Here is a 24,212-nt window from a genome sequence, read left to right as displayed (position 1 = left end):
TCTGTTGTAATGGTTCTGAGCACAGTGCTTCACTAGACCTAGGTGCACTAAATATCAATTGATTTGATTTTCGCTTCAGTGGAAACACTGGAAACCTACTAGGGTAGTGCTGGACCAAACCTTCGGGAACATTTTCCTCCCCTACTCATTTTACAGATGAGAAATCAGGAACCAGAGAAATTGAATCATTGCTCAGAGTCACACAGTTAATTGGTGGCAGGGGTGTCACTGGGTTCTAGGTCTGCTTACTCCCAGTCCAGTGACATTTGTATGAGGTGCCCACCCAGTCTTGTGCTTCGTGTAAGTAGTTCTCAGTTTGTTACTTTGAATCAGACAGTACTGGACTTGGAAGGCCCTTCTATTCTGTCAAGACCATCTTTTGCATTTGATAGGTGAAGAGTCAACTGGGGGTCTGCAGTAGTCTGTTGCGTCTGCTGTAAGAAAGTACCACTGACTGGGTGGCTTAAACAACAGAAATCTCTTGTCTCACAGTTCTGGAGGCCGGAAGTCTGAGATCAAGGTTTCAGGAGAGCTGGTTCCTTCCAAGGGCCATGAGGGAGAATCTGTTCCATGCTTCTCTCCTAGCTTCTGGTAGCCTCAAGCATTCCTTGGCTCTTACATGGCATTCTCTCTGTGTATCTTCACGTCCTGTTCCCCTGTTTCTGTCTAACGTTCCCCTTTTCATAAAGTTACAGTCATATTAGGTTGGGACCCACCCTAATGACCTTGTCTTAATTTCATTGCCTTTCAAAGACTCTATTTCCAAATAAGGTCACATTTACAACTACTGGGAGTTGGAATTCCAAAATCTTTTGGAGAGACACAGTTCAACCTACAACAGGGGGCAAGTTAAAACCATCGGTGGTAGCATGGATGGAACTAGAACCCACATTGCCATACCTCAAGGTCACTGCTCCCACACGGACCTCTTCCCTCATGTATCACTCAATGACAGTCAACCCTTAGCTTTTGGGAATTTGACGTGGAATGTTTCCCACAGACTCTTTAACTGTCTTTGGAAATGTCTGTCAGCTTCACAGATCCCCAACGTTCAAGGTTGAATCACTGTGCGTTTATTTTGGAGTCTTGATTTTTAAATCAAATGTTAGACCAAATCTGATGCAGAGTTCTTGGGGATTTCCTAACGAGGATACCCTGTTTCCCCGAAAATAAGACCTAGTAGACTATCAGCTCTAATGTGTCTTTTGGAGCAAAAATTAATATGATCTGGTATTGTATTATATTATATTATATTATATTATATTACCCGCTCTTATATTATAGTAAAATAAGACCGGGTCTTATATTAATTTTTGCTACAAAAGATGCATTAGAGCTGGTGGTCCGGCTACGTCTTATTTTCGGGAAAACACGGTAGTGCCTCTATGTCAGATGCCCAGGCTGACCTGGTGTTCTTTGACTACTGGTCAGGACTATTGTCCTGTGACACCCTAGGGCATTTCTTGACCAGTGACCAGTCCTACCAGTGATTGGGTAGAGCATGTCAGATTCCAACACAGGCTCCTTTTCTTTCAAATCAGAAATATGGCCTCAAAACAATGCTTCTCCCTAGTCAGCATCCATCTAATCCCAAAGCAAGACTGCAAATGCCCTTTTATAAGATACTTTTTAGAGTTCTATATTTTATGGCAAGCTTTCCTTTTTTCTTGATAGTCAGACAAATTTTAGTCACATCAAAAAGGAATGATTTCCAGGCAGAACTTTCTTATTTTCAACTGGTACAAAATAACAGTTGTAGGGAAAAAAAACACACATAAAAACACCATTAGGTTTCCCTCCTTTAAAGCAGCTCGGCCCACACTTGCCTCCATGCCTTCCAACAATTGTCCTTTCTTCTTGGCTTAGATGAAAGGACAGAAGAAGTTAAGTTGAGGTCAAGTAAGAAGCAGTTTGGGAAAAGCTAAGGGGATTATTTCAGATCCTCTGTAGTCATTCAGACGGGGTAGGTAAGTGGGATTTGCAGAGAGGAACTGCACACTCGATGTAGATATTCTCTGCATTTTTATTTTGTATTCAACTGCTCTATATCCAGTCCCTTTTTCAAAGCAGTTTGGCAGTTAAAAACAGCCCACTCACAGAAACAAACAAAAAAAAACCTCTTGTCATCATTTTGTGGCTTTCCTGTGTTGTCACATGAGAATACCTTTTTTTAGCTGCTGTTATACTCTTAATTTTTCTAGCAAGCTGGACTGGGAGACAAGGAACAATTGCTAAAGAAAGCATTTCACCAGTGCCATGGGGGCGTGTTTTCAATTTCTGTGCCCATGAGTAGGCAAACTGCAAACTCACCTGCCAGCTGCACTTGTAAACTCAGGTAATAGTGAGAATTCTGTCCTGGAATAGTAGACATTACCTTTAATATTTTAGCCCCCCCCCCTTTAACTTATAACCACCACCCAAATCATTTGCTAAATTTTATCAATGGTGGTCAATTCCTCCACATAGATATTAAGTAAATTTTGAATCTGAGTTCTTTCAAATTTTTCACATTTGTCCTGTGAAACTACTATTTAATAATAATGGTTCCATAAAATCTCTGTGAACCCTGCTTAAAGTATAAAAGCTGAACTAAAGAAACAGATTTCTTATGGAATCCACACACTGTGAAACATATGATTAAATTAGCAAGAAAGGGAGCTACCCCATTTCTGTCAGTTATTCTTACATTTCCTTACATAGTCTTACATTTCACCCAAACCAATTGTGACTGAATCTACATGAGTGAAATCTGGATTTTGGTCAGTCTAAAAGAATAAAGACTCAAAGGGTAGCATTGTAGGTATATCTAATGCTTAAGTCCTAAGATAACAGAAAGATAATACTTATTATTCCTTATAAAGAAGATTTTTAAACAGAATGTACCGAGCAGTACCAGGTAGATATTCCAGCTCTCATCTTGGCACTTGACCATTTGTATCTGTTGAAATCTGGCCTCTACTGAGACCTGGTCCATGAAGTCCATCTCTATAATAATAAAAAAAGGAGAAAAAAAAGGTCTTCGTAGAGTACACCCCCACACACACCCCACACGACAAGCCCCAGAGCTGTGTTTTGTGGATCATAGAACATATGATATGTCTGCTCGCATGTATAAAGAACGTGTGGCTTAAAGAGTAATCTTCTCTCTAAGAAGGGTTACATATCTGTGTATCTATTGGTAGTTAGGACCAAGTCTTCGTGCCATTCCTCTTTCCCCGCCTAGTTCCTGTAAACAGCAGGTGTATCTGTGTGGGGCAGAAAGCATGTCACTTAGCTCAATCAGCACCCCTCAGTGGACTCTGTTTGTGACCTCAGTGAGTCATTACAGCACAATTACAATTCTAGCGTGATATGTTATTTGTTGAAACGTGTCCTTTTTTTTTGTGGAACAGAGAAACTACAGTTAAAAAACAGTGAGCAGGAGAATCAGTGCCATGATTAACTGATATTAACAGACACCCGGGAGATTTCAAATGCTTGCTCTTTTTCAGAGAAGCAGCCGAGAAGCAAATGCCTGGCAGGGGTTAAACCCAAAATGCCTGCACGGTAACCTATTTCTGTCAACACTCAGTTTGGGAAATAAACATGTATGCTTTCTGAAATGAAAGTGTATTTTGGAAGACTAGCCGTCAGATATTTTTTGCCCTTCACACTTTCAAATGCTTACCCTTTTTTGTAAGTTGACTGCAAAGTGCATCAGTTTGCCAGGCTAAGGGGGGAGAAAAAGTACTCAACGATGCCCATGGCACCACTGTCATCCTCCCCCGTTGCCGGTAGACAGAGGCAAGAGGCTTGGCACAAAGCATACTTTCTTCAAGCCTGTGACTTAAGGGGTACCTACCTCTTGAGAAGCTTTTCAGTCCTTTCAAATGATGTTCCTCCCAACTGTCATCTGGTTTATTCGGAGCACACTGTATTGCAGATAAACATGCTATTTAACTGCGGGTCAAGGTACAGAGTTAGTCTGCTAGCAAAATGCCCACGATACATTAAATGGCACTGACTCCAGGACGGAGATGAGGAGAGATCAGAGTTGTCAGCGATATGCGTGGAATGGGCTGTAGCTGGGGAAGAAAAAAATGTGCCATGGTATCAGTGTATTTTAAAAAGCTGTAATACAGCTGAGCGTTTAAAACTATAACCTGTCACACACCAAAGATTAAGATCCTGGGATGTACAAAACATGAAGTTCAAGCGACACGACTGCAAAGCATATTTTATTTCACTTGGGAAGGAGGCTTCTCCCCAAAGATAGCTAAATGTTATAGATGACGAGGACCTCTAACTTGCAGCCCAATAGCCATAAAACACCATTAAATGCCGGTTCAAGCACAAACAAGTAATTATCATTCGGCTATAACGTGTGTGCCAATAAAGCAATAGTGTTCTTGGAAAATTCCTTGGGCTTAGTTTATTTCAAACATGCGTTGTAATTTAGAGCTTTGGTCATTTAGATTTTTACACTTTGCTCAGGTCTACTGAGGAAAATAGTATTTTACCCATGTGTCTTTATGTATATAAAATATAGCTAGCACTCCTAAAGTGTGGAGAGAACTCTGTGGAATTAAAATATAATCTCCTACATATTCAGCCTCCTTAGTGTCCAGGGGAGCCCAACCATCTCATAACAAGGCTGTTCCCGTGGCATTTGGGAGGGAGAGCTCTTTGTGCCAGTTTCTAGCTTGCAGAGAACTGGGGTAGGAAAGGGTTAACCCGTTGAGATTCAGCTATTTCCAGACTGAGAAGAGATAAAAGTCAAGACTTTTATTTATGTTGTTTAAAGCTGTGGATTGTTGCTTTTCTTATCATTTTGCAAAATTACACCACCTTTAATCAGCTAAAATAGACTCGAAGATAGGAAGCAAGCAAACTTGTCAAACCTTCTGTGTTATATCCATCTTCCCATCCTCCCCGACCAGAAAAACAAAAAAAAAAAGGACCCTTTCTTTACCTTTTGCCTTCTTTTTATTTCATTAAGAAGTGAAAGGAAAAAGTGAAAAAGTTAGGTTTACAGGAAGCATGCTTACACAAAGCCACCTACCTAGCTGAAACAAATCGCAGGATCCACCTAAACAATGCAATTGTGTTTTATTTTATTTTGCGGAATTCAACCTCCGAAAGAAATGTGTGAGACGTTGTTATGGGTGAAAAATTGTTCATTTGTAAATCGCAGGGACAAAAGGGCCCCGATGCAACTTTAAAGTTTCCGTGCACGTAAATGTCAATAGCGTGTCTTCTCCATCATCAGCACTAAATTCACATTGATGCCTCTTTTCTTCTCCGTATTGATCCTTCCATGAGAACGCAGATTTGTATCTGTTAATTAATGCGTCCTGAAACAGCGTTTGTATTAATCAGGCAGATAAGAAAAATTGGATGCCTGCACCTTCCTGACAACCGTAAAAGTGCTGGCCCTGATAAAATCGTGGATGGACCTCAATAAAAAAGTTCCTCCTTCCACTCAATAAACTAATCATCCTGCTTTTAATTATTCGGCAGAAAGATGTGTGGAGATTGGAGAATGTGTAAATCTATTTACTAACAGCAGTGTCTGGGAGGGAGAATAGGGCTGTCACAGGAAGGGGCTGCAGGCCCTGTCCATCTGCCACTGCAGAAAAACTGCTGCTGGGAGCATGAAAAGGGAGAGGAAAACTAAGGTGAATTGAAAATGTCTTTTTGCTCATCACTTCCTAGATGATCATTTATTATTATTATTATTTTGTCTATTTCATTTACAAGAGAAATTCCTCCTTTGTCCCTTTTCCTGAGTTTGATATTTGGCTATGCATTGCATCTTTTTTCTTGGGGGTTGGGGGGGTGGGGTAGGAAAAAGACAACATTGCTTGTTGTTTGTTGGTTGTGACTATAACATTCTGAAAATTGAAGGCAAATGTTGCCAAACCTACTCGGACCAAATCATTATTTTACTCTTCTGAATCCCTGTTTAAAATGTTACCAATTGTTATATCTAATTCTAAGAGGAGAGTTATTAATGTAAGCCTGTATTGCAATGAAAAAAACAAATGGAAAAAAGGAAAAAGAAAGGACTTACACAGCCAGTCCAAAAGGAGTTCTGTCGAGTAATGTCTGCAGCTTGAAAGGCAATGAAATAAATGCTTTTTACAGATGCTTGAAGACCCTCTTCAGAACAGCTCGACTAATCCCTCTTGATGATTTTATTAACACTTCTAGTTAATGGTGCCAAGTGGCAAACTACTAGTTTTCACGAACAGGCCAGGAAATCTCCTTTTCCTTATTGTGCTGTAGTTCCTAATATCACACGGGATATGAACAATTTGATATGAATAAAAATGACAGCACTGACCACAGCAAGAGCCTAAGAAGGTTGGGCGGCAGTGGATATTTAACAATGTGGGTGATGGGGCTTCGGAGGGGAATACAAATAGCTCTTACAAGTTGCATTATTAACAGTTTCCTCCTTCTATAGAATTACTGGTGGCAGTAGCTTAAATCGTGGTTCTCGTTGTCCTAAAGACCATAGGAGTGGTTGTTCACCCTTGGAATTCCTGGGGGATAACCTTGGAAATGAAAGCGAGATTCTAAGAAACATTTCTCTTTTAGGACTCTTGGAAAAATTATGTGGCTGATTATCAAGTATATTTCCTAAGACCTTGTTCCTTAAATTTCTTTTAGAATTTAGATCTGGTCCCTTTAAGCTATAAACATATATATTTTATTTCTAAGTATGTTTATTGTACTACTTTGCTGAACCACATTTTCTTACATATATATATATATGTATATATATACACACACACACACACACACATATATACACATACATATATATATATATATATATATATATATATATATATATGTACATATTTTTTGCATATGTTTTTCCAAGCTCAGAAGGGACTGTAAGCCTATATGTTTGAGTGCAGACAGATTTTTAGTAAACAATTGAAGCAGTCATCCAGATATTTGAGATAAAAATAATATACAATATAGCTGCCCTCATTGAATGCATATTACAAATAGGTGTTTTGTTGGATTATTTTTTTTTTTCAAAAACAAAAGTTGAGGTACAATTAAATTGTCTTGCTCAAAGTGAAACAGCCACTAAGCAGCGCAATGAAGCCGAAATTTAAATTCAGGGTCCAGCCCTGCTTCTATTTTACCCACCAAACCCCACTGCCTCCATATTTAACTTTTTAAATAACTGGTTCTTAATCCCAAGAACAAACTTGCTTTTCTACTTGAGGAGAAGGTTTGGATGGTAAGTATTCCACTCTCTTTTACACCAATACCGCTTTAGAAAGGAATTCACGTTAAATATCAGTGGGGACAAATATCTAATCAGGAAGGCTGTTTTGGGAGGAAGCATACTTATCACTCACGGTGCTTTATTATAGAGAAATGTTTCCAAATTCCACTCTACTGTATGACCAGAATTATTTGTTTTCTTGTATTTTTTTTTTTAAACTTTTCTGTTGTTTATGAATAGTAGTTTTTAAAAATGAGGTTGCAAATCTGACTTCCTGTAAGACAGTCATTAGAACCTCAGCCAGAAATGTATGTGGTATTTTCTTCTCAAGCGAAAAAAAACCCAAACGACTTCTTTATTACATTCCCCTCATCTGTGTCTAGGAAACCTAGAGGTAAGAGCACCAAGTTGAAGCTGGCTTGTGGCTTTTGCTTTGCTACTCTCAGAGCGATCAGGGGTAACACTTAAGAGCATCTATTCGCAGCTCAGCATAATTTGGGGCACAAACGCAAAGGCCAAGTGCCGTAGAAGGCTAATGTTGCATTATGAAATGATGGCTTTAGAGTAACTCGATCTGCCCATCTTCCCATGCAGGCTTCTCCACACTGTCCCTGGCGGACCAGATGAGCCTCCTGCAGAGTGCGTGGATGGAAATTTTGATCCTGGGTGTCGTATACCGGTCCCTTTCATTTGAGGATGAACTTGTCTATGCAGACGATTATATAATGGATGAAGACCAGTCCAAATTAGCAGGCCTTCTTGACCTAAATAATGCTATCCTGCAGCTGGTAAAGAAATACAAAAGCATGAAGCTGGAGAAAGAAGAATTTGTCACCCTCAAAGCGATCGCTCTTGCTAATTCAGGTTGGCATATTGACATGGTCGCTGTTACATTTTTTAATATGTCACTTTCACCCTTTCTCTTAACTTCTGCAGAGATTTGCTAAACCTAGTTGTAAATTCTGTACAGATCAGCAAAGTTAGAATCATTATAGCTTTCTAGTGAAAAGTGAGAAATAAGAAAAATCAATTTAAAGGGAATTCTTTCTATGATATTTGCCTATTGGAAGCGGTGGACCTTTTACCACCTAATGCATTTACTAATTTGTAATGTAAAGGGACACTCTTGGGACAAATCACCTCCATTGTCTTGTACGCACAAGTGAAAAAAAGAATGAATTACAAATGCACACAAACCATTTTTCCCCTCAAAACCCTAAATTTGGCAATTGGAAAACGATGGTTAATGCTGATTTGAATGTTGGTTATCAAAGAGTACTCTGTTTTCTTACCTTCTGGCACTCTCTAGAAGTCAGATTCTGCTGAGGGAGTGTTTCCCTCCAAGGTATTACCCATGCAGTAAGGCTTAAGAATTATGGGAATAAACAGTCTTTACATTTGAACTGAAACGTACTAAAATAGGGAGCAACCTCTGATAAGTAAAAATCGTTGGCGCTTTGTTGTTTTTCCCCTTGTGCCTCTCCAACTGCTTTATTGTGGTCTTAAGTCTGTTTCTGCATTTGCATAAAGTTCCGGATAGATCCCTCCTTAATGACTGACGTGTCGATCATTAGATACCTGCGTGTCAATAACATGCTCTGATGCTACGTGGCATTGACAGTTACACCATGCCTCTCCGTCTGCTTTTGTTTTGACCCTATCTTTGAACTTTATCTTGGTTGCCGGCCAGTAGTTTTCCCTTTAATTACAAGAAGGAAACTGTCAATAAAATCTGTTAAATGGGATGCAATGAGTGGCTTGAATGGGCGGACGGCTATTTGTTCAAATTCTGCAGCATTCAAGGTATTGACAGTTTGTTTTCTGGGGCCATATGTGACGATCAATCTCAGGCTGGGCTCAGCCGCCCTGAAAAATGAAAAACCAGATTGCTTTTGCTTAGTTGTGGATGACGACTTTGTGATTTGGCGCAGTCCTAGTGAGATGAGACCTTCTGCCCAAATTGCCCCCATGAGAGCCAGGGATGCGTGACTGTTTTTAGAAATAATTTTTAATTGATTTTGTAATTAACAGTTCATCTACAATATTGATGCATGAATCCTTGGACTGATAGGAGGGAAATTGTTTTCAACAATGAAGTTGTACTTTCCTATTTGTCTTTTTAATGGAGTTTAGCATTTCACACTTTTAATTGTGTGAAATTACCCGTCTTCTTTATCCCTCCATTTACTTCTCCTACTCCCCTGTGAAACTGTAAAAATATGACTCATTATGGCAAATGGCATTGTTGTTACAAACCCTCACGTACCCCTCATCCTGCTCTCTAGAAAACCAAAGTGGGAGATGAGATCGAACTTTTCTGAGAATTTATTAGCTTGCCCAGACTTTGGATTACAACATCTTTCATAATTAGATGAAAGATTTGGGGAAGAATTTGTATTTGATAATCATATAGTGATTCAAATTTAAAACGTTTACTCGGTTAACTATTTATAAAGTACAGCAAGCATGTTTCATATCTCGCATGTTTCCGATTGCTTTTTTTTTTATTATTAACCAATTGTGAATGCTGAGCAATGCAAAATTTTATCATCAAAATTGCTAAAATTTTGTAATTTTAGATGTTAGAGGCATACTTCATGGCTATGGGTTATAATTTAGAGTGCCTGAATTAATTACTAGCAGCATTTCTATCTCTGCTGTTTGGAAGTATAATCATTAATATTTTGATAAACATTCGAATCCCACGTGCTCTTCTGTTAGGAGGAGGAAGTGACCTATTTTAGAGCAGTGACTGGTGATTAGAGAGTATTTAAAGAACCAGTTAATTTTTTTTTGTTTAAAGACAGAAATAGTTAACAAGCCCTCCCTGTTTTCCTGTACCATAGTATTTAGTATTACTTTTTCTCATAAATTTCTCCATGTAACAACAATTTCCTGCAAGTTATTTTAACCGTCTTTTAGTCTCTGAATACCAAGAGAAATTAATTGAGTCGGAATCCATAATAAAGGAGAAATGATTAAGTACTATGAGGACCTTTAAAATTTTTAACTTGTGTTTTCCTATGTTGTATAAATATGGCTTTCCTTTTGTCCACCTGACCTGTGAGTCCCACCATTTTAGTTTGGGATAAATGACTCAGAAAGTCATTTAATTTGATACTGTCAGTATGATGCCATTTCACTCTGTTTGGTTTTTCTGTGTGTTTTTTTTTAACATTATTTGGAGGACAGTGATAAAGTTGTAAGATTCGAGCTTGCTTAAATCCAGTGATTCTTAAACTGCTCATAAATACATCAATATAAAAATGCTTTAATAATTTTCAGACACCCTGAAAAGCTCGTAGATCTTTTAGTATTTACAAATTTCAGATCAACGGTGACTTTATGTGCAAAAAGCAAACATACAAAAACGAACAATTATTTTAGTGTTATTTACAGGTCTCTTAGCATTTCCTGCATAGTTTATGTGTGAACAACCATTGTCTCATTAATCTACATTTCAGCTTATTTTAAACATCTGAAAACAAAATCCAATTATAAATGTTGTGCTTATGCTTGGGAAACAGGGAATTGGCTTCCCGATAATGGCTGTCATATTTTTTGTTGCTATGTTTCTGTCATATATGAATTCAGGAATATTTGTAATTCCAGAGCACCAGTGGAAGTATAGTCCCTATCTCCAGTTATATGATATGTGTGTATATATATATATATATATATATATATATATATATATGTGCATGAATTAATACTGTAATATATATATATAATGTGTGTGTATATATATACATATATATATAAACAAACATAAATATAAATATAATGTGATACTCAATATATACCAATAACAAAGAGGGATACAAGTCACGTTTGAGTTCTGCAATTACAAGAGGTGCTCAAAGTGGTTCCCATCAGCGCCACTTGTGATTATGGCGAACTGCTGCTTGAGCAACATTGACTAAAGTGTCCACTTGTATACATTTTTTTAGCACCCGTGTGTGTTTATATTTATATTTATGTTTGTTTATATATATATATATACACATAATATATATATATATGTATATATATATTACAGTATTAATTCATGCACTAATACTGTAATTCTTACATTCAAATATGTGGAATCCTGAATAATTGCTCCAGTTCTTTTTGAAGGTAAGAAAACTCACTAAACTACATGTTCTCTTATTCCTGAGTGCCAACAATCTGTTGAGCAATGACTGTATCCTTGATACATCTCGGTGGGATCTAATTTAAAAGAGAACAATCTAGGTCACCATTTTAAACATTGTAATTGCTAGGCTCCAGTTTTCTCATGTGCACATCAAGAGGATAGACGGATCCCTAGATTTTTTTTTTCCATATGGGGAATTCTATGAGTCTGTAATTAATTTTATGCTTTCATTGGAAAATACAATGAAATATGACTACAAGTATTTGGGGTAAGATTATATCATGCAATTCTATTCTCTCGATTGGGACTATTGATTCTTATGTCTACGAATTTGTTTGAGGCTATTATCACTGGCCCCAAGGTAATATACTCATTTTTATATAGTGCAAGATTAAAGCAGTTTAAAATTTTACTTCCACACAGTTGTTCTAGAATAATAGCATCTATTGATATAAAGCTGCAAGTAATATTTAGGTCATCAATTTTAATTACTAAGTAATTATAACCACCTCATGACAGTATTTTGTTCTTGAGGACCAATGGTGTACGTTCAGAATTGTGGAGTAATTTCAAGGATAGAAAGTTTATGACTGTTGTAGGAGACTGGGGGCATATTTAATCAGAATATTTGGACTTTCATAAAGGTTTGGATTAGTGTTTCTCAATCTCTTTTCATTATACCTTTAAAGGTAGTCTTTTTAAACATGGTTTCCCCAATGAAATATTAATATCACAAATATACTATGTATCTCTATATCTCTATATCTCAATATATAAATATATATTTATATATGTATAAATTTTATCTAAGAAGAGAGATTTTTCTTCTACTCTTCAATTCTAAATTTTATCTTGTTTGAGAATGCATGGTTTAGCCATATAACTGTATTCTTGTCTGTAAAATGAGGCTGGTAAATTAAATTAAATAATGTCTAATCTTTCCTAACTGGCCTAAAATTTTTACGCCAGTTACTTTTAAGTGAGGGTGGTGAGTGGGTCATATATTTTGTGGGCTGTGTGTATTTGTGATAAATTTGTAGTGTATAAATATTAACATCTTCACAGATCTGAACACCCGGTGTAAAAGTGAAAAAAACCTTTCAGTTCTTTAGTAGCTACTAAAGGGGACAAACAGTTTTACTGAGATTTTGACTAAATTGGCTGATTCAATATTCTGGTAATTTTTGTAGCTATTGGTTAAGAGAGTATTCTTGTTTTAGACACTTCCTGGCGGCTTTTTTTTTTTTTTTCTTTTTGCCTTCTCTTGGGAATCTCGTTTGATTTCCAAAACATGTCTGTGAGATACATGTGTCCAATGTCATTTTACAGGTAACTAATTGAGCTGATAAAGATGTGTGGCTCCTTTGAGGCAGAGGGTTGGCCCTTCTGTCCCTTGTTATCAATAAGCTATTTCTGTTCCACAAATAATTATATGCTATGTCTTTGCAAGTGTCAGTGCAGAAGAATTTAGTCATTGCAATTTCACATCTGCCAACCTCAACTGGTATTTTTAATTCAATTTTGAATTTTGTGTCCATTTCCTTTATCTTGCTATCTTCTTGGAGTTATAGTAGTAGACCACCACCCAGCACCCAGGGAAATGACAAAAATAATTGGAGACAAGATGTTTATTAGAGTGTATTTTAAGAAATAAATATGGGTAGGTCTTTTGTGTCGGGTGGATATTTATGCGTAACTTTTACCCAGACCAAACTGCAATTAATACTATCAGGTAAATAAGAAATCGATATTTTGACTTTCCATCTCCTAGTCTGTTTTTCTTTGGTGTTTGCTCAAATCTGCCCTGTTCGGATAATTTTCATTTTATTTAAATTGATATATTAGGGTTGATTTTTTTTAATTTAATGCAACCCTTATATTTCCTACAAATTACGATAGTTCAAATTTGTATGTAAAAAGTAAAGGCTGGTTCTTCAATGTTACTTAGCATGGAGCACAGTATAGGAAAGATTTACTTTGAGTATGATCTGTGCTTCCAACCTGGGTAAGAGCGTATAAACTACTTAGCAACTGCGTTACTTCTAAGGAGGTGACATTTTCATTTACAGGTCTTAAGATCATGGACATGCGGTTACAAAAGGTCCTCAGCGTGGTACAAATCATTTCTGATGTTGTGGCAGGTTGACATACTACTCGAGTTGGTATCAATAGTCGCTTATCAAGTGTAATTGTCTGTATTACTTCTAGTAAAGGGATTTAGAAAGCGCCTAGAAGAGTGTAGCATACTGGAGGGAGAGAGAAGGCCTTGAGCACTTGTAGGGAAATTGAAAAGACCTAGCCGGGAAATCCCGTTATGCAAGGGAAACATAACAATGCTAACAATAATTTGGGGTTTGGGAGGGAAGCCTGGAGGAAAGAAAATACAGGGCACAAGGTTTTTCTGTGGTTCAACATTTTATGTAAATCCTGCAGAAGACTGATTTGTGTGGCTGGTACCAAGGTATACGTAGAAGCAAATTTTTTGCTCTTTTGGAGCAAAAATTAATGTAAGACCCATCTTATTTTATTATAAGACTGGGTCTTATATAAGACCGGGTATAATAATATAATATAATATAATATAATATAATATAATATAATATAATATAATATAATGTAATAAATATAATATAAAATATAATATAATACCCAGTCTTGACCGGGTCTTATTTTACTATAAGACCAGATCTTACATTAATTTTTGCTACAATAGATGCATTAGAGCCCATGGTCCAGCTAGGTCTTATTTTCGGGGAAACACGGTAAGTGTGTCTTAATGGAAAGCTGTAAACTCAGAAGTTCTGTTCTTCTCACTATGGTTAAGCACAAAATCAGAATTATTACTATTTTTAATATTAAAATTATACCTTCTCTAGATTAGAAAAGACCTAACAGGTCTTTGGTACAACTCCCTACTTGACATGTGAACACCTTGGTATTTTTGCCAAGTGTTTCTACAGTCTTGATGGGGATTCTCCTTGACTCGCTACTTTTTAGAAGGGACCATTCCATCAGAAGTTTCTCACTCCCTCTCTATCTCCTTCTATCTCCTCTCTATCTCTATTTTGATGTGAAATAAAACACAGATTAAAAACAAAACACACACATAAAATGTATAACTTAAATACATTTCCTATGACTCCTCTACAAAGTTACCACAACTTGGTGGCTTTAAACGGCACATATTTATTCTCTTCCATTTCTGGCGCTTGGACATCCGTCATTAGTCTCCGTGGGTTCAAGACAAGGTGTCAGCAGGGTTGCTGCCCCTGTGGAGGTCTTTGGCGGTGTTTCCTTGCCTTTCCCAGTTTCTAGAGCAGGGTCCCTTTCCTTCCTTGGCTCATGGCACCTTCCTTCTTCTTCAAAATTAGCAGTGGCATGTTGCTCCTGAGGTGACATTGCCTTTTTCTTCCTTTGCCTCCATCTTAGGACACTTTTGATTTCACTGAAGGCCCATTTTCCAGCCCACCACAATGAATATGTAAGCAAGGTGAAGAAATAAAACTTGGTGAGGTATCCTGGGAACCCCTCCGTGTATCTTATCTGTGTCTCCAGCCCTTCTGACCAAAGTAACCACTGTCCTGTCCTGATTTTTATAGTCATCACTCCCTTATCTTTCATAATGGTTTTATTTCTAAATGTATATCCCCAGACCTGATAGATTAGTCTTGTCCATTATTTTTTTCTGATGCAATTTTAAGTCTCCTTTAAAACTTCATCTTTCATTTTTATTTTCTTACAACTTATATGTCGAAGATGGCAGTGTGTACTTTGTAGATTGCATGCACTAGGTGCAGTTCGCCATGCTTCTCTGCCCTTTGCATTTTGTGCAAATTGGCATCTGGGTCCAGAGACTGAATCACACTTGGGTGCAATCCCTATGGTACCTGCAGGTGGTGTGTACGCCCTGGGAGACACATAATGTCTGGTGGTCTCTTTTTGTGATGGAGGCTGTTGCCACTCATAACCTAAATCCATTCATCACTGGGGGTTGCAAAAATGGTGATTTGTAATTCTATTATTTCTGTTTTCACTCAATAGCTGGGATACTTATATAAATTGATGCTTTCGCTCATCCTTATTTGTTCTACGGTGATACAATTTGTATAGCAAAAGTAGGTTAAATGCTTGATTCTTCCTGTTTCTTCACCAGTTTTCAAGATAAAGAATTGGTGCCCTCTCTTTTTTTAATGTCATTATAAACACATGTACTTAAACATATTCAATGGATTTCAATCAATTGCAATTATAATACTTTTTGACTCTGGGAAATTGTCCCATTTGGGGGCAGTTACTTTGGGTCACAGGTATTGATTTTCTTTAGTGTTTGCCCCATGTTGGGTCAGTCTTCAGGTTACCTTCTGGAATGTTTCTGAATGACTTATAGTTTAGATAATGCCTTCCTTCTACCTTGGCAGGGTGTTCTATACTCATCTTAAACATTTCCTGGCCAGTGCCTGGAATCTAATTGCAACCAGGGTGCTAGTCTTTTCCTTACTCATTACCGCAGTCCTGGGTTGGCCATTCTTCCTAGGCCTCTTCAGTGCACGGAGGTAGGAACACAAACACATGATAATCCTGATACTGCGTATATGTGGTGTCTTGGGGATACCGTGTCACCTGTTTTTTGTGTAAGTGTAATCGGTGGGTTGTTTGTTTTGCCATCTATCTGTTTTTGATTTTTACATGCAAATTTAGACAGATTATTTTCCTGCCACCACTGCCATCTTCCTAGAATCCAGTCTACCTATTTTGAATCTAAGCTTCATGACTGGCACAATTTTTTAAACATGCAGGGCCACCTACCCACATTGATCATGAGCCTCTGTTTCATGGCAGTTGACCAGTATCCCAGCTCCTTGCAACCCCGAGGACTGTTCTGTTGGACTCCTTATGAACGTATACAGCATATAATAATTTTGAGACACAATTCTCTTTTAGAGAATTTGCTTACTTCTTTGTCTTTTTTCCATCATATTGTGTTTCATTCTTTTAGTAACTGGAGAGTCCCATTGGTTCCACCCTCCCTACCCTTCTTCATGTAGGCAGCTTACAAACACTAAAGAAAATCAGTGCCTGTGTTCCACAGAACAGGTTATTCTAAATGTGGGATTACGTTATGACTCCGAATATACTTTATTTATAATATTCGATCTCACCCTCAAAATGAGATTGAGCACCATTGAGAAACGATTGCCAAAAGTGAGTCCTCAAGACCGTTAAATGGGACTTGGGCATTTTGGAGGAGCTCTGCCTATGCCCCCAATAATTAACAGGTTTACTCTGAGAAGGGCAATGTTTTAGTCCAGGTAAGATGTAAAAAAGAAAAGCCTCTTTTTTAATGGCCGTTTCACTGAATTCAGTCTCACTGAATTTTGCAGCTCTCAGTACAAGGATATTTATCTTTATCTTCTCACAGTCAATGATCTGAACTACACACATTCCTTTATGACCCCACTAAACAGAGTAAAATATTGGAAATTAACAGATGGGTACTAATTTATTATTAGGTATTAAAACTTAATATATGGGTGATAATATATGAATAATTTGAACTCTGGTTATCTTTTTTAATCTCGATTATGTTAAAATAGCATGTTTATTTTATTGTCTAGTTCAATAGTTCTCAACCATGGCTTTAAGTTACCTCAATCAAAAACAAAACAAAACAAACTCATATCCTGATCCAGGCCCAATTTTCTGATTTAATAGGTCTGGGCTTGGGCCCAGGCATCTTTTTTATTTTTTTATTTTTTTTATTTTTTTATTTTTAACAAAATCAAAATTTTGTTACCCAGAATTTTAAAAGTATAGCCTTACCCCATCTAGTTAGTTCATAAACCTATGATTTGCATTAAGTTTAGTTGGTTCCCATTAGCGCAAATACTGGAACTATTTCCTCTAAAATATAAAGTTAAAAAGTTCATCAACAACAACCAAAGCTCAATGATTATATCACTTAATGCCAGTTCTATCGAGCTTGGTGTAAATGTGTAAGTTTAGCCAAAAGAACAAAACAGACGTTAAAGCCACAGAATCAGAACTTGAACTAGGCTCTCTAATGGAGATTAATATTTTCTTCAGAAGTCTGCCAGCTGAATCATGGTCTAATTAAATAGTTCAGATTTAGTGAGTTTGCATTTAAAGTATTAGCAGATCTGAGAATGGGTAAAGCTAAAATGAGTTAGAATCTTTTCTGTAAATGGGAAGTTAAATTATCATAGTAATTTGATTAAATCATTTTTAAATCTCACAATCTAAATCACAGCCTTTAGAGAATAGTTTGCAGTCTTAATTGCTGTTTGTGAGCGTATCACTTTGCTATTTGTTCTCGCCTCATTTCCTGTGACATCCTATAATATGTCTCCTGCTGGGCAGGAGTAGTGGGGAAGGCAAAGCTTGAGCTCTGCCATGTAGAGGAAGGAAATCTACCCTGCATTGTTACAGTAGTGAGATCCAGGACCAAAGGATGGAAATTGGAGACCGATTTGGAAAAATAGGAAGATGTTTCTAATAATTAGTTCTGTTCCTTGTCAAGTGGAATGTCTTCATTAGAAATGTTGTCGAGAAGATTTCTGATGAAGATGGAAGGTTAAACGAGATGAGCTCAGGACAATTTCAACTCATTTATTTTCTTTTTAAAGGAAATGTCATGTCCGTGTTAAATTCTGGAAGCATGTTTATGATTCAAAGAAACCTGAGTTTAAGCCTAATTCTGACCCTTACTACCAGTGCCATGTAATTTTCAGGGCTGCTGAGAGATGAAATGAGGCAGTGTTTATAAAGTGCTTATTAGAGATGTCACCTGAAACAGGTACTTCATACATCGCATATTTATGATGGTTTTTCTTTTTTATGGTTTGCTTGGAAAATAGTTGTTTTGTCTATAAAGAATGCGATTCCTATGTTTCCCGTCCATGTATTGCCCTCCGTTTTTCTTCTGAGTGCTACTTGTCAGTCCCGGGACAGGTTGGGTGACTCCATCTCATCTCAGTTCCCTTAATGTACAAGGTCAATCTTCTGTGTCCCTGTACACACACTATTACTGTGTGTCTGTGCCCACCATTTCCCCCTCAGACAGCATATAAGTGCAAAAATAGAGAGCAAAACACACGAGAGGATGTTGTTGTCGCCTCCGTGACTGTTTTTTGGTGACTAACATTACCAACCCTTAGATGACTTTGGAAATTACGTGTGCTTGTTTTAAAGAGAAGGCACACAGGAAGCAGATGGGATTGCCATCCATCCAGGAACCAGGTTGGAGAAAAGCCTAGAAAGAAACAATCCATAGGGAAAGGCAAGGGTGTGTGTTGGGGGAATGTGTTGAGTTTCATTCACTCTGGGGCCCCGCTATCGACATTTCAACCTGGAAGCATTCCTTCTTTTGGCTCCTCCAGGCAGGAATCACATCTTGCACAGGAAACAGTGATAAACGCCCATAGTCCAGATGACTCAAAATTCTTTCCAAGGACTATGTCGTGAACGACCTGCTATAAATGGTGGTCACCTCACCAGTGATTTGGTGAAATGATTCCCAATGATGATACAAAAGGAAGAACAAGAATAAACACAACACAAAGAAAATTAAAAAAAAAAAAAAAGACGTTAGTGCTTATAAATGGAAGTCAATCTTTTAATGACATTGCCATAATTTTTTTTTTTTGGTCGTATGTTTAGCCACTGTATTTTAAGTTTCATTTCGTCTCTCTTTTTGTGCGTGTGCTCTGATATTTGAATTATATGAAAGAGGAGGCCAACTGCATATATCTTGGAGCTCTGCGTTCTCAGAGAAGTAGAATTATTAAACATGCACAATTCCCCCAAAGACCACATTATGTGTAATTAACAGATAAACTGTCATCAGAATCAATAAAACGTGCTAAATGATTCAAACTTGTATATAATTAAGTGTCTGTTTTAGAGCTCCAGCAGTAACTTTAATCCCCCCCCCTCCAATCTCACATTTCTCACAAGAATAATTGTGGCAACCCTGTTAACCCCTTCCTTGCTTGATCAAATTCGATTTTTAAATTAGTCATCGAAGGGCAAAGTTCACCTTCACAAATGTGAGAAATAGTTCAGAACTCATTAATCTAAAGGCTTCCTTTGTACTTCAGGAGAGAGGCAGACTTGTAAGGGTCTTTTAAGGAATTGTGAATAAAGTACACTAACCACTCTAAAAGGATATGCAATTTAGGGTGGTTTCTGGGTAGTCTACAACTGAACACTGTTCAATTTGGTGTACTTAAAATCTAAGAGTTCTGAAAATCTTGGTCATCAATTTTATTCCATCCTTTTGGGCAATATGAGCTTTTTGAGGGACAGATTAGAATTTTAGACAACTTTACCTCCACAGCACTTAGAGCAATAACTTTTAGTAGATGGCTTTCCATGATTGTTGAATGAATGAATAAATACATGAATGACGTAATGAATAAAACAACCAAGATTGTAATCTGTTAAAAGAAAGTCTTCTCTTGCTCCTTATTAGTAGGGGGGGAAAAAACCAAAACACCCCAAAAAACAACACACATTTTACATAATGGATCTTTTATCAATCATGATAAAATTCCCATGTTCTAATTCAGCATTGCAGATTGCCTACTGTAGATAAATTTAGACCAAAAAAAAAAAAAAATAGAGTTTGGAAAGGTGAGAGTCCGAGCCAATCACAGCTCAGCGCTAGAGAAGTTCAAGGATACTATGAAACTTTCGTGACTCTCTAGTGCACTGGTTTTCATGATTGCTAATACTACTGTATCTGTTTGTTGCTTTGTTGTACAGACTCCATGCACATAGAAGACGTGGAAGCCGTCCAGAAGCTTCAGGATGTTTTGCACGAGGCCCTGCAGGATTACGAAGCCGGCCAGCATATGGAAGACCCTCGCAGGGCTGGCAAGATGCTCATGACACTGCCCCTCCTGAGGCAGACGTCCACCAAAGCTGTGCAGCATTTCTACAACATCAAACTAGAAGGCAAAGTCCCCATGCACAAACTTTTTTTGGAAATGCTGGAGGCCAAGGTCTGACTAAAAGCTTCCTGGGCCGTCCTATCCTGCACGCCGAAAAAGGGAAATGAAACCCAAGAGTGATGTCGAAGAAACTTAGAGTTTAGTTAACACCATCAAAAATCAACAAAGACTGCACTGATGATTGAGCAGCAAAAATTTAACGCAGCTTTCAGAGTTCTCCATATCTTCCTGATGCATTTCTTTCTACCGGATCGCATCCTTCTCCTTTTCTCATTTCTCTTCCTCTCCCCACCCCTTACTCCTCCTATCTCACATTTCTTGGCTTCCTGGATTACTGGTTTCCTCTCTTTCTCATTTCCTTCTCTTTTTTCCCTTCCTCCCTCCCTCCCTCCCTTCTCCTACTCTCCTCCCTTTCGTCTCATCCTTCCCCTTTCTTCTAAAGTTTAAATAGCTCTAGTTGTAAGTAAAATTTTTTCTTCCTTCCTTCTGCTGCTGAACTTTTAAAAGAGGTCTCTAATGGAAGAGCATAGGAAGCCAGCCCTGCCAAAGGATGGAAATCCATAATATGGATGCCAGTGAACTTGTTGTGAACCATAATATCCCCCGTGATTAAGGAATCAAAGAGACAGAACCACCGTACCTAAAGTACAGTGCGCCGTAGACGAATTGACTGAGAGCAGTATTAGATTTCATGGGAGCAGCCCCTAATTAGACAACTTAAGAACACATTGCATCGGCTGCTTCTTATTGCTTTTCCACCTAGATCAGTTATAGCCATCTGATTCCTTAATTGTTTTTTCAAGTCTTCCAGGTATTTGTTAGTTTAGCTACTATGTAACTTTTTCAGGGAATAGTTTAAGCTTTATTCATTCATGCAATACTTAAGAGGAATAAGAATACTGCGATTTTGTGCTGGCTTTGAACAATTGTGAACACTAATGAAGGACAAATGAATCCCGAAGGAAGATTTTTTAAAATGTTTTGTTTCTTCTTACAAATGGAGATTTTTTTGTACCAGCTTTACCACTTTTCAGCCATTTATTAATAGGGGAATTAAACTTAAGCAATAGTTGAAGGGAAGGTGCATATTATCACGGATGCAATTTATGTTGTGTGCCAGTCTGGTCCCAAGCATCAGTTTCTTACCATGAGCTCCAGTTTACCGAAATGCTCACCGGCACAAAGGATTCGATTACACCTGCAGTGACTCTGGGTAGTCACACATGTAAGCACTGCACATGGAATCCAGATCCGTAGAATTTCACGAGTCACCTCTACCTGGGAGGTACAGTTGCCATATGATTTCTAGCTGCTGCGGTGGTTAGGAACGAGTTACTGCCTGTTTGCAAAGTTACAGACCTTGTCCCCGAGGAGCTGTGAGCCAGTATTCATTTAAAAGGCAATAAGACAAATGCCAGAATTTGAACAACAACAATAACAAATCATCAAAGACAACAGACGCCTGACCAAATTCTAAAGCCTATCTATATGAGTTTATTCATTTAGGGATGTTTGTTTAAATTAATCTGCGATTTTTACCAAGAGCTAAGCCAATATATCTGCTTTTCAACCAGTATTGTCACAGCAAGAAAATCAGTCAGGTTCCAGACTGTTAAGAGGTGTAATCTAATGAAGAAATCAATCAGATGCCCCCGAAATCTAGAGTCGCTGAATAACCAATAAACAGTAACCTCCATCAAATGCTATACCAACGGACCAGTGTTAGTAGCTGCTCCCTGTACTATGTGAACAGTCTTATTCTATGTACACAGATGTAATTAAAATTGTAATCCTAACAAACAAAAGAAATGTAGTTCAGCTTTTCAATGTTTCATGTTTGCTGTGCTTTTCGGAATTTTATGTTGCATTCGGAGACTGTTGTCTTGTTCTTCTTGTGGTGTTTGGATTCTTGTGGTGTGTGCTTTAGACACAGGGTAGAATTAGAGACAATATTGGATGTACAATTGCTCAGGAGACTACAGTAGTATATTCTATTCCTTACCAGTAATAAGGTTCTTCCTAATAATAATTAAGAGATCAAAACTCCAAACAAGTATTCATTACGAACAGATACACATCAAAGTCATCATAATATTTTCAAAACAAGGAATCATTTCTTTAATGGTTTATTATAGAATACCAATGTATAGCTTAGAAATAAAACTTTGAATATTTCAAGAATATAGATAAGTCTAATTTTTAAATGCTGTATATATGGCTTTCACTCAATCATCTCTCAGATGTTATTAACTCGCTCTGTGTTGTTGCAAAACTTTTTGGTGCGGACACGTTTCCAAAACTATTGCTACTTTGTGTGCTTTAAACAAAATATCTTGGGTTGATGTTACATCAACCTCATGCTAGGAATACTGTGTATCTATCATTAGCTATATGGGACTATATCGTAGATTGTGGTTTCTCTGTAGAGAAGTGACTGTAGTGTGATTCTAGATAAATCATCATTAGCAATTCATTCAGATGGTCAATAACTTGAAATTTATAGCTGTGATAGGAGTTCAGAAATTGGCACATCCCTTTAAAAATAACAACAGAAAATCCAACTCCTGGGAAAAAAAAAAGGTGCTGATTCTATAAGATTATTTATATGTGTAAGTGTTTCAAAAGATTATTTTCCAGGAAGTCTGTGCAGGGTTTAAGTTGCTACTGTTCAACCACACTATATATAAACAAAATATATACAACATATGTGTTGTTTTTACTGTATCACATTAAAGTACTTGGGCTTCAGAAAGAAGAGCCAACCAACTAAAAACAGGAGATGGAGATATGTGAAGAAAAAGAAGTACAATTTTTAGCTTTCAGTTTAAGGAAAACAAGTATGGCATAAATAGGAAACACAATTAAGTGGAGACCTAAAAGAACTGTACGAGCTTTAGGGTAAATGCTGACCTTTAACCTCACTTGAGGAAAGTTGTTTCAATTGTCAAGCAAGACCATTTACTTAATGTGAAGTTTTGGAAAGTTATAAAGGGGTATGTTTTAGCCACATGATTTTAATTTTTATTTTGCTTCTTTTCGGTTTGTTATTTAAAGCAATATGATTGTGTGACTACCTGCAGTTACACTTGTGTTTCAATCAGATCAGATTGTTGTATTTATTCCACTATTTTGCATTTAAATGATAACATAAAAGATATAAAAAATTTAAAACTGCTATTTTTCTTATAGAAGAGAAAATGGGTGTTGGTGATTGTATTTTAATTATTTAAGCGTCTCTGTTTACCTGCCTAGGAAAACATTTTATGGCAGTCTTATGTGCAAAGATCGTAAAAGGACAAAAAAATGTAAACTGCTTATAATAATCCAGGAGTTGCATTATAGACAGTAGTAAAAAGAATAATAATAATAATAAAACCATGTCCATAGCTGTAGATGGGCTTCACATCTGTAAAGCAATTAATTGTATATTTTTGTGACGTGTACCATACTGTGTGCTCCAGCCAATGTCCATTTGTGTAAATGTATTTATTTTATATTGTATATATTGTTAAATGCAAAAAGGAGATATGATTCTGTAACTCCAATCAGTTCAGATGTGTAACAAATTATTATGCCTTTCAGGATGATGGTAGAGCAATATTAAACAAGCTTCCACTTTTGATCGCTCTTTTGTATTGTGTTTCTTTATTTTCCCCACGAAAAGAACCAAATCAATCAACACTGCCCTTGGTAGCTTCCACTGAAAGAGTATCTCTGAGTACCTGTTCCCTAAAAATAAAGTGGGACTTTAAATAAGAGCTATATAAAGGCTTGTCAGAATGAATTCCAGGGTGCCAAGAGACATTTTGCATATTTAAGAGTATGCAAAGTGTCTTGTGGCACATTAGAATTCATTCTGACAAGCCTTTAT

At 37.3% G+C, this 24,212-nt stretch overlaps 1 protein-coding gene across 12 annotated transcripts in view; it reads left to right on the top strand.

Moving 5' to 3' along the window:
• ESRRG (estrogen related receptor gamma) overlaps positions 1-23,961 on the top strand; it is a 532,991-nt gene extending 509,030 nt beyond the window's left edge. For all 12 annotated transcript variants that reach the window (XM_081039347.1, XM_081039350.1, XM_081039345.1 and 9 more), the window contains 2 exons: positions 7,826-8,095; positions 20,154-23,961. In XM_081039347.1, coding sequence (XP_080895473.1) covers positions 7,826-8,095; positions 20,154-20,398 — 515 coding nt within the window. In that variant the 3' untranslated portion in view covers positions 20,399-23,961. The remainder of the gene's footprint in view (positions 1-7,825; positions 8,096-20,153) is intronic.
• The last annotated feature ends 251 nt before the right edge of the window (positions 23,962-24,212 follow it).

The sequence above is a fragment of the Rhinolophus hipposideros genome, assembly GCF_964194185.1.
Source record: "Rhinolophus hipposideros genome assembly, chromosome: 26".
Lineage (NCBI taxonomy): Eukaryota > Metazoa > Chordata > Mammalia > Chiroptera > Rhinolophidae > Rhinolophus > Rhinolophus hipposideros.
The sequence above is the reverse complement of the archived record's forward strand: the minus strand, read 5'-3'. Positions and strand labels throughout refer to the sequence as shown.